At 42.0% G+C, this 20,011-nt stretch overlaps 1 protein-coding gene across 2 annotated transcripts in view; it reads right to left on the bottom strand.

The window, feature by feature from the left end:
- The window catches only part of LOC135219371 (uncharacterized), a 217,926-nt gene that overhangs the window by 57,099 nt on the left and 140,816 nt on the right, over positions 1 to 20,011 (bottom strand). For both annotated transcript variants that reach the window (XM_064256087.1, XM_064256086.1), the window contains exon 9: positions 12,432 to 12,599. In XM_064256087.1, the coding sequence (XP_064112157.1) occupies positions 12,432 to 12,599 (168 nt within the window). The remainder of the gene's footprint in view (positions 1 to 12,431; positions 12,600 to 20,011) is intronic.

Consider the following 20,011-nt stretch of genomic DNA (forward strand, 5'->3'; position numbering starts at 1 on the left):
CAATCCTGATTTATAAAGCTACTAATTTCTGAGCCTTGAAGGGAAAAGATCCATTCCAATTTATTGCCAAACTTTTGGATGTATAACAATGGTTCCATCAGTGTTTGTCCTGGAGGTCAGAATACCTTGCCGTTACGGTAGTCTTTCAAGTTTACTGATAGTGAACACTGCCCTGGCCAGCACCTAGAATCCCAAGAGTTTCAGTCTTCTGATCAGTAGGTAATAAGGATTTAACAAAGTCGAAAATTGCTGATGTCATAAATATCAGAAGAACCAAGAAAGTTAATCAAGCCTCAGACAATGGAATGGAGTGAAATATGACGACATTTTTAATAATTTTGTATTTTTCATAGCTAACAAACCGGAGGTCTTAACAATAGGATAATCTTCTAGTGCAAAGCTGGAAAACAGTTAAAAACAATCAACGATTGTAAAAACAAGGAATGTGTGGCATCTGGCAACTCATGCATATATGAGGTGGATGTTGGTCAATAACCAGGCTTGGAACCTCATGATGCACCAGTCTTCTTCAACCACCTTGGAGAGTTGTGTATCGCTTTGCTCTCCTTTTCCCAAGCCGGTTTTTTTATTGTAGCCTGTGCTTTGTTTAATTCTATTCAGCCCAGAAGTTCCTTGGACATCAACATTTTTAGACAGCCTTCCTTGTTTTCCATGTTGACCTTCATTGGGACAGATGCAAATTGCAGTAGATGCAACTTTATGTCAAAGGGCAGGTGTTAGGTCCTACATGGTCATTCGGCAATCAAAGGGAAATTGTGGGCAAAAATGTTTTAAAGGTGTAACAGGAGAAAAACCTCCCAGTTGTAATATGAAAAAAATTGTTAGGAGAAAAGGTAGAGAGTAGGAAGGAAGAAAGAGAACATGAATGGAGGTATGGCAAAAGGACTAAAAGGGGTTGCAGCTAGGGAAAGCAGGGCTGTAGGAAAGAACCTTAAGTAATGCCTGCGGTGCGCTGCATGATGTGACTGACAACCCTACCCCCTTCAGGGAATGCCTTAAACAGTACTCACTGCTGGAAAAAACTTTACCATGGAGCCTATCAAAGAAATAATGAAAGAAATTGTGACTATGAACAAGAAAGTGGAAGGGGTATCATTTCAGCATATCAATCTTGGTGAAATTTCAGATTTGTTTCAGTATATCAATCTTGGTGAAATTTCAGCTTCAACTTATACCATCCATATTAAGTTGAAAAAGTGACTTGATGGAGCTGACCTAAACAGATACTATAACAGATGAAGAAAAAGACAAAGCAATGATAAAAAAAAACAAGTTTACGTAAGATAATGTCATAGAGGGATTGTCAGTTCATCGTTCTTATGGGCCATTTTTATGTTACTGACCCATCGATGACATAAGCTTTGAAAATGAAGGAAATGGATGAGGCAGCAAACTCTAAAATAATGTAAGGCAAAAAAAAGTTAGAATCCCAGCCACTTATTTCAGCTCCACCTCTTCCACCCATACCATCGTAGAGGCTCTGAGAACAGACATTCCTCTTCATAATGAATGTAGAACTGATGAAAAGGATGAAGATCCTGAAGATCCATCTCCACTAATGGAGTAAATGATTGTAATGCCTTAAAGTTAATAAACAATTTGTCAGTTGTATATGTAGAGCTTCATATGTGAAAGTGTTAACTGAACAGTTTCTCTCTTATGTCTTCATTTTGCATAACGTTCAATATCACTGAGTTATTGTGTGAAACCCTCAAGTGGAATGAGATACATATAAGCATATCCTTGCATACACATAAGATGAGCGGTATCTTCCAAATTAGTATACTTGTTTTTGATTGGTATTTCTATAAATCTTTTAAGTCATATCCATTATGAAAAAAAAGCTATTGTAAGCAAGCTGAAATATCATAGTAAGGGTACAATTAATGTACCTTTTCTCTCCCTCTCTTTTGCCTTCCAGTGTTAATAATGTACTGCACAGGACTCTGTACTAAAAGCAGTGTATTATACTGTACTGTATAGTATTCAATTTAGCAAATACAGTCCTATGTCATTGCCAGACCCATGATTATGGCTAACTTGAACCTCAAATAATATACAAAACTACCGAGTCTACTGGCCTGCAATTTGGTATGTTTGATGATTGGAGGGTGGATGATCAACATACCAATTTGCAGCTCTTTAGCCTAAGCAGTTTTTAAGATCTGAGAGTGGACAGAAAAGTAATCTTAATAGTTTTCTTTAACAGAAAATTAAAATGTCCCTAAATACTTCATGAGAATGAAAATTAAAATAATATAAATGAAAAAGGAATTCACATTGGAGTTGGAAAGATGTTTTCTAGTCCTCTACACAGTGACAGAGACACTAACATTGGTAGAGCCCAAAGTGTTTGTGGAGTGCCCAAAGTTTGTAGCACATACATTAAAGCCAATATTATGCTTTCGGTTTGCGATGAAACAAAGCAGAATATTACTTTCCAGCCGGTAAAAAAAGGCTTTTTATTTTTCCTGAGCTGTAATGTCAACTGGCTCCAAATATTTCATGCCTACAAGCATTTTTAACCACTGCTTAGCTACCAATCTTTTATTGTCTGAAAACTTTTTACTTGCTTATATTCCCCACGACAGGTTGTGACCTCGTTAGATTCACTATGACCAATCATGTCTAAATTACACTTATAACAAGTAAAGCTAAATAAATTGCAAGTAAGGTACAGTCTGGATACAAAAAATGCACTGTTAAAAACTACATACCACATATTTCAGTTTAACTGCCAAACATAACAATTTGTCGAAAATTGTATTTTTCCTAACTATACAAACCTGAGGTTCTTTAACAACAGGAAGGTACTTAGCAGCAGCTGAACCGGTCGTAAGCTTTGAACAAGGGGGTACGGTAGTTAACTACTTGTCCGGCAGTTGGCGGTCAGCTCGACTGCGAGGAGAGGAGTCACTTTGCTTTAGGCCCAGGAAATGCAGAGTGAGGGGTGGCATGAGGCGGGACTATGTGTAAAGGACCTAAGTTTGTATAGTTAGGAAAAATACAATTTTTGACAAATTGTTATTTGTTCCGATACGTATACAAACCCTCGGTCCTTTAACAATAGGAAGACTCACTTATTGGTGGGTGGAATCTGAGCCTTATGAACAGACTGGTGTTCGTCTGACCTTGGTTCCCTCCCTGGTCGTAAGAGCAAAGGGAGGAGATCCTAGCCTCAGCCAGCTGATCGGGGTGTGCACCGCAGGATCAGTGGTCAGACTTCTGGACCAAATTTATGAGAGGGAGGCAAGCGTACCTCTTATAAACAGCAAATACACAAGAACTAGTTCCTACTTCAAGAGCCAAAATGAAGTCATGGGTTTGTCTCTTGTTGGCTTCCACTCCCCCCCTTGTTGGGGAGTGGTGGATAAACACTCCTATCCCTACTGAAAGGGATAAGATGGAGCTCAGTTGCGTAGCTTACCTGCATCTGCTTCCTGTTCAGCGTGGTGACGACCGCGGCCCTCTGCCCACAGGTAGAGGAGAAAGAACGAAGGAGGAAGAGAAGCCAGTCACATTCTCTTTCACTCGTCCATTCATGCAGTCACACAAGGATGCGATGCTGTTCTGTCTGCTCGGGTGCTGGGTAGGCTACACAACTTGTTGAGCAGCCACCTCAGGTCCCAAGGAGGTGTCCAAGGACCTGTGGGTGATATCCCAAAGGTAGAAGGTAGTAAAGGTGGTCTGGTTGGCACAACCCTGCCTTCAGAACCTGCGCCATGGAGAAGTTCTTGCGGAACGCAAGGGTTGGACCAATACCTCTGACTTCGTGAGCTCTCGGACGAAGGGTACGGGTGTCGTCACTACCATCCGCGTCGTACGCCCTCCTGATCACCTCACACACCCAGAAAGAAAGTGTTCTTGGACACTTCCTTCTTGGTAACCCCGGTGCTAACGAAGAGGCGTCGACACTCAGGCCTGAGGTGTCGAGTTCTCTTCAGATAGCACCGTAGCGCCCTCACAGGACAAAGCAGCATCTCATCAACATCATTATCTGTGAAGTCCTTCAGGGAGGGGATCGTGAAAGACTCGAACCGGTTGTCAGGGACCGAAGGATTCTGAGTCTTCGCTATGAAGTTCAGAACGAAATCGAGCGTCATGGATCCCCATCCCCTGGAATGCTTAACGTCGAAGGAAAGACCATGAAGTTCCCCTACTCTCTTCACCGATGCCAGGGCCAGCAGGAAGAGGGTCTTGAGGGTCAGATCCCTGTCTGAAAACTCTTGGAGTGGCTCGAAGTGTCTTCGAGTCAAACTCCTAAGGACGAGAGTCACGTCCCACCCAGGGGGCCTGAGTTCCCTGGGTGGGCAAGACCTCTCAAAGATCTCGAAGGAGGAGATATCCACTCCTCGCAGTTTAAGGGGGCCGGCCGGCTAATGCCATTTTTTAAGGACAGGACTTTGATATACATACCACTTAATAAGGTGACTTGGGATATCTCCAAACCGCATATGATTTTCGCCTCTGACCTTCGGTTTTGTGACGCCAGGGCGATTTATCCCAAAAATAACCATTTTTCAAATTCTATCTCCTCCCTTGATATTTAATATTAAGACCTAGGATTACTACCATATATAGACCTGATGTAGACCTCCAATCGAATGAGGAGTTTTTTTTTCTAAAAGTCATTTTTTTACTAGATATGAATTTTTCAATATGGTAAAAATTAAACCCTATAAATCAGGAGTAAAAAATTTATATATATATAAAAAAAAAAGATGAAACAAAAATTGATTGTTCTATAATGTCTTTCTGAGTTATATACCAAATTCCAATGTTATAGCTATAAAACTAAGTGAGAAGATAGATTTTGAAGGTCAATAACTATAGTTTTGAGATATGGGCGTTGAAAGTTTTTCTTCGTACAGTAGTAACTCGAGATACGAAATTAATCCGTTCTGAGGCGCCCTTCACATCATGAGGTTTTCGTATCTTGGACCACATTTTACATGTAAAATGGCTAATCCGTTCCAAGCCCTCCAAAAACACCCCAGTAAATTATATTTCCAGGCCTAAAACACATGTTCTAAGGTTACAACGCCGATCCGACGGAAGAAATATGACTCCAAAAAGGCAAAATACTGTACAGACTTGAGTAATATTCAACTGCATGTAATGTTCAACCCCATTTTTACTGCATATATTAGGACTTTAGCATATGTCCCTTAGCAATAAGCCTAGCCTATGTTAGCGGTTGCTACTGTAGCCTAGTCTATGATTCTGACATCTAAACCTAAGAGCTAAAAGCTTAGAATATGCCAATAAAATGTATAAATAATCAGTATGTACTCATTTCAAATAATTATTAATTAATCATTAACTATAATACACAAACAAACAAAAAAAAAACCTTCCAATCGATTGTTTACATTCAGCTCTTACCTGTCTTACGAGTACCGAACGAACGCCAAGCAATCATTTTTCCTAGCACACAGTAAGCCATAAATTTTCATTAGTATCTCTCTTCAACTAATGAAACTACCAAACAGTATAATAACCATTCATTTCTATTCTTTATTCTATCTTTACCTAATGGAGATACCGAGTTACTGACAGCTATACGCAACGTAATGTTAAAACAGAATAAGAATTCTAAAAAATACGTATTTGTTGGCAGTCTGATTTATTTTATATTTTATATCTAATTCACAATTTTTTTATTAAATGTATTGCATGTACTAATTTCAAATAATTATTAAGTAACCATTAACTATAATAAACAAAACAAAAAAAGCTTCCAAACTTCTGTTTACATCCAGCACTTACGAGTATCGAACGATTGCCAAGCAATCACTTTACACAGTAAGCCATAAATTTTCATTATCTCTCTTCAACTACTGAAACTACCAAACAGTATAATAACCATTCATTTCTATTCTTTATTCTATATTTACCTAATGTTTTTTTTTTTTTTTTTTTTTTTTACTAAATGTATTGCACGAATAAGTTTTTCAATTTACAGCATCCTTTTACCAATAGAATACTTAAAGCACAAGGGGTAGATGCTGACCAATAGGAGAGCAGGATCTTATGGGGTGACTAGCATCAGGAACCAATGGGAGAGCAGGAGGATGGTGGCGAGTTTACTCAATTGGCGGCGCGGGAGTTTTAAAATTGTTCTCGGTGGTCCAGGCGAATCTCGGACTTTACAGCAACAACCTTTCGTATCTTGAAAACTTTTCGTATGTAGAGCTGTAAAATTTTTCGTATTTGCTTTCGTATCTCGAGTTTTTCGCAGTTGAGCCTTTCGTATGTCGAGGTACCACTGTATTTTTATAACGACAATGTTAATAAATAATGATTATTATGAATGTATATTTCTTTTTTGTGTATTAATAAACCAAAACTATTTTATTTATTATAATTTAATCATAAATGATGATCCCTTTGCTCATATATCATAGCCTGGGGCACTGCTTGAGGCAAGATGGGGCACTCCTTCCTACGCAACTCTCTCTCTCCCCTTCACTAACTCGGCTTATTACAGTGAATTTTCTTCTTCTGTATGTTAGCGAGATGTTTTCCTTGTATTTTCCTCTTTGGCATGAAGAAATTCTTGCCGAAACAAAGATAAACAAACGTAAATGCAAGAGAATGTCAGAGGTGAAACTCGAAGGTGTACTCTCTTTTTACAAAGATAATTTAATAAATCATGATTATTATGAATTTCATATTCCATTTTGGGTATTAAAAAACCAAAACTTTGTTATTTATCATAAATGAAGATCTCTTTGCTCAAAGATCGTAGCCTTGGGCACAGTGTGACGTGTGCTGTCAGGCAAGACGGGGGCGTTACTACACAACCCTCCCCTCTCCCTTCACTAACTACGCGTATATTATGATATTCTGTAATAATACTTGAGCGATTTTTCTTCGTCTGTATGTTCGCAAGATGTTTTCCTTGTCTTTTCCTCATTGGCATGATGAAATTCTTGCCGAAACATACATAAACATACGTAAAAGCAAGCGAATGCCAGAGGTGAAATCGAACGTGTAGACTACATGAAGTTTGTGCTCGCACTGATGGTTGGACTTGGTAGCTGACTGAAGTGAAGTCTCCCTTCTCGACTCGGGGAATGTCTACAGATGCCATTTCCCCCAATTTCTTTGACAATAATTACCAAAATTTACAATAGAAGAAATATTGCATTTTCTTGTATGGGTGAATGTTTTAGGCGTATTGAGTTATGTTTACTAATTACCCTGTAACTACGAAAGTAAGAGGAATTTTGATGAAATATTTCGTATACGAATTCTCAATTGCCCTATGAAGCTCCATGAATTTTTTCATGACTGCTTTTTTCGCCCTATACCACCATATATAGGGGTTCCGGCCGGCCCCCTTAAGGACTAGGGCCAGGGCTGCTCTGTATCCCTTAACTGTGGAGACGGAGAGGAACTTCCCTCGGCAAAGGAAAACGAGGAAATCCGCTAACTGCTGAACAGTGGCTCTGAGAGGAGAGAGACTCCGTCCATGACACCAACCACAGAAGACGGACCACTTTCCCTGGTATACAGCTGCAGAGGACTGTCTGAGGTACCCAGCCATCTCTGTTGCTGAGCTGCGAGAAATGCCTCTCGCTCGCAAGAGATGGTGGATAACAGCCAGCCGTGAAGACACAGGGACCGAACCGACCAGTGGTACCGTTCTACGTGTGGGACAGGAGGCTGTGCCAGGGGGGAATCTCTCTCGGTGCTTTGGCGAGCAGAGCCAGCAGGTCGGGGTACCAAACGACCTGAGGCCATTTGGGTGCCACCAGGATCATCTGAAGATTCGGGGTGACCAGTGCCCTGCTGATCACCTTGCGAATCAGACAGTTTGGGAGAAAGGCGTACACAAAGAGGTTGTCGCACGGGTGTTGAAGAGCGTCCTCTGCAGCTGCCCATGGGTCCGGCACAGCTGAGTAGAAAACCTGGAGTTTTCTGTTGTGCCGGGTGGCAAACAGATCCACGACTGGACGCCCCCACAGGTTGAAGAGCCTTTCCGCCACGTCTGGGTGAAGGGACCACTCGGTTCCTATCACCTGATCCCGACGACTGAGCTACATTCCTCTTGCCTGGAATGTAGCAGGCTGACAGCTCTACGGAGTGTGCCTCGGCCCACTCGTGCACGTGCAACGTCAACTGATGCAACAGAAGGGACACTAGGGCGCCCTGTTTGTTGACGTACGCCACTACCGTGGTGTTGTCGCTCATCAACACCACTGAGTGGCCCACCAGACGATCTTGAAATTCTTGGAGAGCGAGAAATGCCGTCTTGAGCTACAGGATGTTGATGTGAAGGTGCTTGTCGTGATGGTTCCACACACCCACAGCCAGCAACTCCTCCAGGTGTGCGCCCAATCCCTCAGTCGATGCGTCGGAGAACAGCAACATCCCTGAAGGGAGGGGGGGGGTGCGAAGAAGCAATCCTTTTACGAGGTTCCCGTCGTCCAGCCACCAGGCTAGGTCCTGCTTCACCTCCTCCGTGAGGGACACGGGGAAGAAAGGTGGGTCTCTTGCCAGTGACCAACACTCCTTTAGTCTCCATTGAAGAGACCGCAGGTGAAGACGCCCGTGAGGGACTAGCTTCTCGAGAGACGACAGGTGACCGATCACGACCTGCCACTGCTGAGCTGGCTGCTCCTGTAGGGACAGGAACTGTCTTGCTGCCTCCCTAAACCTGCTGATCCGCGAATCTGCGGGGAAGACTCGCCCTGCTACCATATCGATCAGCATGCCCAAGTACTTCATCCTCTACGATCCCCAGATTGTGGCAGAATTCGAGGAGTCGATCTCTGTGATGTAGCAACTGTGAGCGGGAGCTCGCCAGGACTAACCAATCGTCGAGATACCTCAGAAGGCGTATCCCTACCGAGTGGGCCCAAGCCGACACCAGCGTGAACACCTGTGGGGCGGTTGAGAGACCAAAACAAAGTGCCCTGAATTGGTACACCGTCAAGGATGAAGCGGAGGTACTTCCTGGAGGATTGATGGATGGGTATCTGGAAATATGTGTCCTTCAGATCCACAGAAAGCATTAAGTCGTTCTCCCTGATGGAATCGAGCACTGACAATGCTGTTTCCATCATGAACCGAGTCTGGCGAACGAATCGGTTCGAGGGAGAGAGATCTATCACTGGGCGCCAGCCCCCCAAGGACTTCTCCACCAGGAAAAGTCGACTGTAAAAGCCCGGCGACTGATCCCATACGATCTCCACAGCTCATTTGCTCAGCATGGCTTCTACTTCCTGTCGAAGCGCCACGTCCTTGGCCGAACCAGGAACATACGTCTGATGATGATGGACCGGGTTGGAGGTGAGGGGTGGCCGAGACTCGAAGGGTAGCAAATATCCCTCCCGAAGGACGTTCACTATCCAGGTCTCCGCTCCGTAGCGCTGCCATGTTGCCCAATGGCTCGCTAGGCACACCCCCACTTCCAGCAGCAGGTGAGGGGGAACGCCGTCCCTAGCGCTTGCCTCCTCTCTTCGACTTCTTCCCAGTTCCTCCTCCAGAGAAGGAGGACTGGGAGGAGGGCTGGTTACGGTCACTCCTTACAGTCGAAGTCGCAGGCAGAGTCTTTCCTCTCGGCTTTGACAAAGCGATTGTCTTAGCCGCAGAGGAAGCGCTAGCTAAACTCATGGGCTTAGCCGCAGTCGTTCGAGGTTGCCCAGCCACCTTCGAGACTGCCTGGTGGACTAAATGGTCACTTTCGTCAGTGCGCCGTTGTTCCACCACAGCGTCCACCATCTCTCTGGGGAAGAGAGAGGAGGAACTCTGCACCGGTCCGTTGCAAAGACCCAAGACCGCCTCTCGCCCAGCAGCCCTGGTCACTCGAGTGAGGACAGCGTCTCTACGCCTCAGTACCAGGTTGGCCCACAGGTTACAAAAGCCGGGTCCCCTTCAGGAGTGATATTTCCCGAGGAGGCCGCGGCTTTAGACACTGTGAGGGACCACAGTTCGAGCCAGGAGACTGCTTGGAATGCTGCCATAGCGGTAGATTCCAAGGCAAGTGCCTCCTGCTGTGAGAACCAGAGGTTCCCCGACAGGAGCAGCTGCAGAGACACCCCCGGAGTTAGCTTAGCTAGCTCCGGGTTAACCTGTTTGGGCGGCAGAGGGTCCTCTGATGGCACGTAAAAGCGCCTCTGTTGCGGTAGAGGTGGGAGAAGGAGCTTGGACGACCTGCCGGACCGAAGCGAACCCTCCTGTCCGGAGACGAGAGCGTCCACCTGGCTCAGCACACTGTCGGCCAAGGCTGATTGCCGCAGACCCACCGTCGTCTGGGTTCATTTTTGGGTCCCCAGAACGACTCCAAACCCGATGTAGGCTCGGAAGGTGGGAGCAGCGATCCTTCCCTGAGGTCGTTGTGCTGACGGATCAGCGCAATAACTTCAGCGAACGACCTCTGGATCTTGGGAGTGACTGCGTCCTGCGGAGACGGACCGTCAAGCCCATCCAGCGAGAACGCCTCCCGAGATCCTCCTCCTTCCACAGGAGGAACCACAACAGACCCCTCATGGTCTCCTCCTGCCACTTGCGAGTACGATCTGGTCGGTCCCAGGACCGTGCCAAGTTCGTAGGGCGTCATGGCGGGTTCGCGAGGAGCGGGCCCCTCCCGATCACTCCTGGTCGCCTCGCTCTTCCCGGTGTAGCCCGAGGAAGTTGAAGGGATAGAAGAGGTAGACCTGACACTCCCCCATCGCCCACCAGCAGAACTGGTGTGCTGGGGGGGCTGCAGGCCTGGTCGAGCGGCTCTCACGGGGAGAGCGGCTGGAACGAGAACAGCAGCGACGGTCCCGAGCGTCAGAAGAGCTGCTGCTGGTCAAACCCTCTCTGCCCGGTCTCCTTGCAGAAGGAGAGACGGGCCCCGTTCCCGAGAACAGGAGGACCAGCGTAAGTCCCAACCGGACCCTTAAAAGTCTCAGAGCAAGCCTTCTTAGGGGGGGAGGAAGCTACCTTCTTCTTCTACTGCTGTGGGGCCTTAGAAGACGAAGGGAAAGGGGCGGCAGACGACAACGACACCTTCTACCTCTCCTTCTTCTTCGTCAGGGCCCGACTGCACCTGTCCGGAAGGACCTGAGGTGGGAGCAGCAACACCACAGGCAGGAACAACAGCGGCAGGAACTGGTACGTACCGGAATTGGAGCGGCAGCAATCTCAGGAACAGGAGGCGGGGCATGAACCAGCGGCATCCTCTGTACTGGAGGCAGGTCCAGGAGAGAGCTCTTGGGACACCGGAAGTCAGGGGCTGGAGAAAGAGCGGCAAAACCAGGCGGTGGCGACAGGGTAAACCTCTTCACCTCCGGCAGCAGCGCCTGAACAGCAGCTGTTGGGGTAACCATGGCGACATGCTGGGTATAGACCAGGTGAGGTGGAGCAGAGTAGCCAGGCGTGGATACCGTCGTGGTTGTCGCGGTGGTTGGGCCGTGAGTCACCGGCCTGGCCCCTCTTGCCAGATGACTCAGCAGCCCCTGAACACTCGGTGTCCCTTGGAGCCCCAGCGAGTACCAGGCCAGGCCGAGATCGTCCTCTGTGGCAAGAAGATCTGAGGAAGGAAACAGTCGGGTTAGTAAGAGAGGGGGGGGGGGTTTCCCCTTGCCCTGGGGGGGACAGTTCCCACTCCGAATGAACGGACGACCCCCAAATACAACTGAACATCGGGGTACCTAGCCCCATCCTCCACGCTCAACTGATCAAGAGAGGAGAAGGAGCGAGATAACCCCCCCCCCCCAAAAGGGAAAGGAGCCATACAAGGGAGATGAGATGAAGGGAGAAAAGAAGAAGACGTGTCCGTAACCAAAGGAGTAACAGGAGAACCCTCCGATGACTCCTTGGCCGGCTTACGCGGTTTCTTCCTCCCTCCATAGCACTCCCGCTGCTCCTCCGACCATACAACACAGACATCACAAGGCTCGGTGCGAGAGCATTCTCGCCCTCGACACCGAGTGCACAATTCATGAGAGTCAACCTCTACAGAGGACCGAAAGGCCCCACACTTACGGCCCTCCACACCAGGTCACAATCTGCGGCTGATGGGGGGGCGAGGGGGTCTCTCAGGCTCTTGGGAATCCATAATATTCACTCATCACTGCGTATGAATATACAAAAGACAGACACGTACTTATGGAAGCTTTGCACAAACCCACAAAGTGAGAAAAAGAGAAAAGTCTTCACGGTGTGAAGCAAACAAAGCATATGACTTGAAAGCGGGCAGAGAGGTGAGCAGCATGTCTATCCACCAACGGGGCCGAAAGCAAAGTGACTTCTCTCCTCGCAGTTGAGCTGACCGCCAAGTGCCGGACAAGTAGTTAACTACCGAACCCCCTTGTTCGAAGCTTACAACCGGTTCAGCTGCCGCTAAGTACCTTCCTATTGTTAAAGGACCGAGGGTTTGCATACGTATCGGAACAAACAGTTAGTTTTCTTACCCAACTCCAAGTTATCGAAAGATTCAGAAAAAGAGGTGCACTTTCGCAGAGTTGAAACTGACTCTATGAGGGAAGGGAGTAACGTATTAAGCTTGTTGCTAAGGTCACTCATAGATTCACTCATACTAGCTGCACGACCTGTCAGAACTTTCAGTTCCTGGGCAGATTCTGGAATAAAAAATAAACCAATTAGTGATGAATTAACAATACTAATTACACAATACCTGTACAATACTTAATTTCACTGACAATTCAAAAGACAACATAATTCTTTGGTGGCATAAACATGCAAATAACACATACATAGTCAAACTTTGGTTTTTGTATGCCTCTCTTTTTGTACATTTTGGCTTTCGTACTTTTTTGTTACAAAATTTTGTCTTGGTTATTGTAAACTCTGAAACACTCCTTCCGGGGCCCAGCGAGTGACTGGGCCCCGTATCGACTGCCAAAACAAAGCATCCCTTCCTCTTTCATGCCCCATTCTGCTTATTTGTTCATTAATTTTGTGCTTTCTGTGCTTTTTTATTTGAGTGCAACTGATAAATAAGCCATCATGGAGCCAAAGAAAGTTCCAAGTGCTAGCCCTTGTGTTAAAAATTTAAGAAAGAACTCAAAGCAAAATGTTGGAGGAAGTTTCATGCCAATCACCGTGAGAAAATACCTACAACAAATGCTGCTGTTAGTGAATTTACAGCCAGCAGAGGCTGGTTTGAAAAATTCAGAAAACAAATGGGTATACATAATGTGCCTACTTTAGGGATTTAATACACGTTTGCAAAGTGGAATGATGTATTGTGGATTTGTGGAGAATTATTATCCCAACAAAGAAGTTGTAATCCATGTCTGCAACATGATTAATGACAATGTCATGTTTAACTTTAGGCATATTTTAAAGAAATGGCAGAAACAAATGTCTCTGGACAGTTTTGTTGTGCGACAGGGGTCCAGTAACTCTCAAGCTGGCCCTGGTGACAGTAAAAAACAAAGTGGGGAAGTAAACTCAGATAGTGCCAGTAAAAAGAGAAGTAACACCAGATAGTCTGATAAAGCTCTCTCTCTCATATTAGACCATGATTTACCAGTAGTTCATTGAACCTGACATTAAAAATTTGTATTACTACGAGGCAAACCATGGTAAATGATTAAGCAAATGAAATCCCACATTTTCACTGAAGAGTTATTACATATTAGGGCAAAATATCTGGCCGTAACACTGTCTAAGGCATCATTAACAAGTCTAGGGCACCATAAGGTGGATTATGATACCCATAGACTTTCAAATTTTGGTTAGAGGCAAATTTTGCTTAGCGTCGGGCCCCCAGGAACAGAACCCCTGCCGTTAACCAGGGGCTGCCTGTGTCAGAATTTATTGGTTAAGGCAATTTACTCTTGAACTTTTTCAATTTCCTCAACATTCGTCGTAGATACTATTCGAATACCTGTCTTGGCTTAGCTAAAGAATTAAGAAAGAAGCCTCACCCACTCGTTTCTCTCTCTCTCTCTCTCAAAATTGTGATTGGAATATTGTACTATGATATGGCTTTTTATGTTTTGAATTAGGTACTGAAAATAACCATTTCCTATTCAGTATCTTTCATATAGTAAGCATTTGTACGTTTTAATATATCATGTATGTTTTTATGTTAAAGGGGACCCTTAAAGAGATTATCACTAGCTCTTCAGAGAGATTCTTAGCCGACTGGCTACCTTCCCTGCATTATAGGCAGCAAACAGCCGTAATGAAAATGTATTGTAGCATCCACGATGACAATACTGCAACATGTTTGGCATAACTGATACAGTTGGGTGGACATATACTTGCAACTATGATTTTTGTGCATACGGATGACAAAATAAACATACCTGAAAACTAGTAAACTACTGCTCCTCTAATTTTCTGTCCATGTGGTTATAATAATCTCTCAAAACAATGAAATACAGATATACTTTAATGTAAAAACTTATTTGGATATGTTAAATGTAAAAAGCCATATCAAGTACACTCTTCCATTCATAACTTTGAGACAGAATGAGAAACAAATGGGCGGGCTTCTTTTCTAACGCTTAAGCTAAGCTGAGGACAGGTTTTTGGCTACCTACAATGAATGTTGAGGAAACTGAAGAAGTTCAAGATTAAATTGCCTTAAAACATAAATTCTGGTATTTCCATTATATTGGCCAAAATTACCAGAGGGTCTAAAACATGCTGTGCCAAAATATAAAGAAGATACAGTTGATATTTAAAAAGATATTCAAAAAACCTATGCGACAATGGGCTTGAAATGGTTAATAGGAGTATGCTACTATTAACCCTTAAACGCTGAGCCGGTATTTCCGAAAGTGTCTCCCGTATGCCGGCGGCGTTCGCGAGTGAGCGCCGAAGCGGTAAAAGTTTTTTTTTCAAAAAATCACAGCATGCTTAATTTTCAAGATTAAGAGTTCATTTTTGTCTCCTTTTTTTGTCATTGGCTGAAGTTTAGTATGCAACCATCAGAAATTAAAAAAAATATCATTATCATATATAAATATTGGAATATATGACAGTGCAAAAAAAAAATTCATATATAATTCTATACAAATCCTGCTGTGAGCAAAATGGTTAAAGCTAATGAGTTAATTATTTTTTCGTTGTATTGTACACAAAATTGCAATGATTATGGTATGTAACAAATTGCAAAACGATCAAAGCAACACAGAGAAAATATTATGACAATATGATGCATGAATTCGTAACACATGGACGTAAAAAAAAAGCCGTTTTAAAAAATTCACCATAAATCGAAATACTGTGCTAGAGACTTCCTGTTTGTTGCAAAATGAAGGTAATTGGTTGAATATTACTAGACTGTAAGTGTTGTAGCTTACAATTGCAGATTTAAACCATTTCGGTCGAGTTAAAGTTGACCGGAGGTCAAATTTTTTCTATTTATCGTTATTTATATGAAAATATTTCAAAACTGATAAAAGCTACAACAATGGGTTGTTTTTAGTTGTATTCTACATGAAATTGCACACATTTTCACATATAAAACTTTATGTAACAGCTAAATTAAAATGGTGCAAACATTACGACAATCGGACGAAAAAATTTATGATTTTTTCGGAAGTTACCGCGCTGATGTAAGGAAAATGTTTTTTCATAAATTCACCATAAATCGAATTATTGTGCTAGAGACTTCTAATTTGTTGCAAAATAAAGGTAAATGATTGAATATTACTAGAATGTAATAGTTCTAGCTAACAATTGTGTTTTTCGACCATTTCGGTCGAGTCAAAATTGACAGAAGGTTGAAATTTTGGCACTTATCGTTATTTATATGAAGATATTTCAAAACTGATAAAAGCTACAACCATGTGTTGTTTTTTGTTGTATTCTACATGAAATTGCGCACATTTTCATATATAAAACTTTATGTAATAGCTAATTTAAAATGGTGCAAACGTTACGACAATCGGACGAAAACATTTCTGATTTTTTTCGGAAGTTACCGTGCGGACGTAAGGAAAAAGTTTTTTTTCATAAATTCACCATAAATCGAAATATTGTGCTAGAGACATCCAATTTGTTGCAAAATGAAGGTAAATGATTGGATATTACAAGAATATAAGAGTTTTACCTTACAATTCCGTTTTTCGACCATTTCGGTCGAGTCAAAGTTGACCGAAGGTTGAAATTTTGGCACTTATCGTTATTTATATAAAGATATTTCAAAACTGATAAAAGCTTCAACCATGGGTTGTTTTTAGTTGTATTCTACATGAAATTGCGCACAATTCCATATAAACTTTATGCAATGGCTAATTTAAAATGTTGCAAACATTACGACAATCAGACGAAAAAATTTATGAAAAGTTACGCACGGATGTAAGGAAAAAGTTTTTTTTTTCATAAATTCACCATAATCGAAATATTGTGCTAGAGACATCCAATTTATTCCAAAATGAAGGTAAATGATTGAATATTACTAGAATATAAGAGTTTTACCTTACAATTGCATTTTTCGACCATTTCGGTACAGTCAAAGTTGACCGAAGGTTGAAATTTTGGCACTTATCGTTATTTATATAAAAATATTTCAAAACTGGTAAAAGCTACAACCACGGGTGTTGTTTTTTTTGTTGTATTCTACATGAAATTGCGCACAATTCCATATAAACTTTATGCAATGGCTAATTTAAAATGTTGCAAACATTACGACAATCAGACGAAAAAATTTATGAAAAGAGTTACCGCGCGGACGTAAGGAAAAAGTTTTTTTCATAAATTCACCATAAATCGAAATATTGTGCTAGAGACATCCAATTTATTCCAAAATGAAGGTAAATGATTGAATATTACTAGAATATAAGAGTTTTACCTTACAATTGCATTTTTCGACCATTTCGGTACAGTCAAAGTTGACCGAAGGTTGAAATTTTGGCACTTATCGTTATTTATATAAAAATATTTCAAAACTGGTAAAAGCTACAACCACGGGTTGTTTTTTGTTGTATTCTACATGAAATTGCGCACATTTTCATATATGTATAATACTCTGTGTAACAGCTAATATAAAATGGTGTAAAAATTATGTCAAAGTGACAAAATAATTTCTGAGATGTGTCGGTGATGCTTTTTAGTGCGAGAAGAAAGAAATTTGCGCTTGCGCGCCTGGGTAACGATTGTAAACAAAACAACAGCTCGATCCATGAGCTTCCAGCATCCCCTAAGGCGCGTGACTCAAAAGTTTTTGCCTAGTAGGCCTATAACTATTTTTCCGTGAATTTTTAAAAAACTTTTTCGTCGACGTACCATACGTCAGTTCGGCACCCAACAGACAATTTTCGTCGACGTTCAATTCGTCCAATCGGCGCTAAATGGTGAAGGGGACCGTCCGCTATGATGTCTATTTTCATATATGTTTTAGATATATATAATACCTTCATCATATAAAAATTTCAAGTCATTTGAGCAAAAACTTTTAGTTTTATTAGCAAAAATTATGATTTAAAAAAAAATAGGTAACGATTTCTCCGCTAATATGACATCAGTTGTATCGAAAATCATACCATAAAAACTTCTTTATATACGGAACAATTCTGTGTGACAGAATTTTGATTTTTTTTTTTTTTTTTTTATGAATTTTTTTTTGTCTAGGCACTCAAAAAAATCTAAAAAAAAAAAAAAAAAAAAAAAAAAAATGGAAGAAAGAAATCAAAATTCTGTCACACAGAATTATGGGATTTTTATTCCTCTTTCCAATGATATCTTTCCCTCTAAAATTGGATAATAAATAACCAAGTAATGGCTACCGACATGCGCATAAGTATGTTTTTGAGTTATGAGCTCCCAAAGATTTGCTATGTCAATTTCACTTTTTTCTTATAAAAGTCAAAACAACATTATTCTAATTACTTTATTTGTACTTTTATTGTTGATTTCTACATCAAGGATCCTGGTCCTACCCCTAAAAGTGGTATTAATACCCTCAGCGTGACACCAGACAATGATGTTGACGGCGAGACATGAGACAATGAGGGCGCTGATAACAATGAATTTTCGTGTTTTTCTTTCAGCACACTCCTGGCCTTCGCTAATTTTGCTAGCCTTAGTTGCTGAGTAGCCTTCTTGATCTTAGGTAACTTTGGCATTGCTATAAGTTCACTAAGAAGTTATAAAAACAACGTAAATAGCTAGTGACCAAACGCAAGTAACGAAGTGCATGTAACTCCTTTGACGTCTGTGGAGTAACAGAGTCATTCTCTTGAGTCTCGCGGCTCTCGCCTATAAATAGCTGCTCTGAGCAGCTCTCCTCTCATACTACCTTTCATTGCTACCAGATGTATGAGAATCTCGAAAAAAATCTGAAAAAATCTCTGTATAGTATATGCAAAAATAAACACGCAAAAACGATTCTGTCAAACTCAGTCATACAGACGACGCACTTACGATGACGTCATCATTTAAAAACCGCTATATCTTCATTATTTGTAAAAATAATTGGCTGAAACTTCTGGAAAGCATGCACGGCATGTTTCTGCATAGATGCAAGTAATAACACCATTTTTTATTTTTTCAAGTTGACATGTCATCCGCCATAGCGGATGGTCCCCTTAAGAGCAGCAACTAATCTAAAACTAAGCATAATAAATCAAAATTAAACATAAATATGTAGGCAAATAATTAAACAATAAAGTTATAAAGATGTTGCTAAAACTGTGAGCTAAAGAGAATTAGGGTCAGATGGTATAGTTCATATTACAGCAGGAGGGTAAGCCATCCCTCTTCAATTAATAAAAGGATTTGGAAAAAAAACAGACATATAATCTGTTAAGCTATTACTCTCAAAATACAGTACTAATAGCTTCTTCCTCAATAAGAGGAAAGTGAATATAAATTAATGGCTGCAGCATAAGTACAGTCCGGTCCCGAAATATACGTGTTCAAATTGTGCGATCCCCCTTTGCGGTCGGTAGATCCCAAACATAGATTTTCTATATCTGTGAAACCGTTCAAAGTCTGCGAGTCACATGCCGCAAACATATCAAATCTATTGTCTTTTCAAGTATTTTAGATGGGGTGGGGTGGGTGGTGGGGTGGGGTGGGGTGGTGCTGGTATCTGAGAGAAGGGGTGGGATTTCCTGCTCAGCCATTAGCTAAGACGGAAGGCTCCGCTTCACACATTTGTGATGTCATAGCGTAGTGTGTGTGAATGATTGGTACCATCATCATCGCCATACGTATTATTCAGATCTGCGAAGTTATTCTGATCATCATCATCGCCATAGGTATTATTTAGATCTGCGAAGTGTATTCTGATCATCATCATCACCAAAGGTATTATTCAGATTTGCGAAGTGTATTCTGAAGACTTCTGCTCAGCCGTTAGCTCAGACGGAAGGCTTCATCCTCACGCATTTGTGACACCATAGCGCAGTGTGCGTGAATGATCAGCATCATCATCATCACCATACGTATAATTCAGATCTTCGAAGTGTATTCTGATCGTCCGCATCATGTATGCATCTGCCAAGAGGTCAAAGAGGAAGACCTATTTTCTTGAAACTAAAAAGCTTGTCCTTAAGTTAAAGACAAAGGAAAGAGCAACCTCCCCTTTGGCAGCAGTCGGCAACTTGAAATCTGTCACTGCTGAACATGAAGTAGGAATTCTTTCGTCCAGGTTAACTTGTTTTGACTAAATTTTGGCATTTTATCATTTATTTATTTCTATTGTTGAATAGATTTTGATGAAAATGATTAGTAAAAGTGACTAACAGAGAGGCAGATAAGTTAGAGAGAGAGAGAGAGAGAGAGAGAGAGAGAGAGAGAGAGAGAGAGAGAGAGAGAGAGAGAGAGAGAGAGAGAGTCGTTCGATCTAAACTTTTCAAGAAATTTACTTTATGTTGAATTTTGAATTTTAATAATTTCTTTTTAAGAAATTGTAATTTCATATCAAATTTTGAATTTTCATAAATTCTTTTTTATTGTAGAATAAACAAATTTAGATGAAAACAATTTACATAGTGAACGTGACGGACAAAGAAACTGACAGACGCTCATAACCAAGTTTGTTAGGCCTAACGAGAGTGAAAACACA

This window comes from Macrobrachium nipponense, chromosome 1 (genome assembly GCF_015104395.2).
Source record: "Macrobrachium nipponense isolate FS-2020 chromosome 1, ASM1510439v2, whole genome shotgun sequence".
Taxonomy (NCBI): Eukaryota; Metazoa; Arthropoda; class Malacostraca; order Decapoda; family Palaemonidae; genus Macrobrachium; species Macrobrachium nipponense.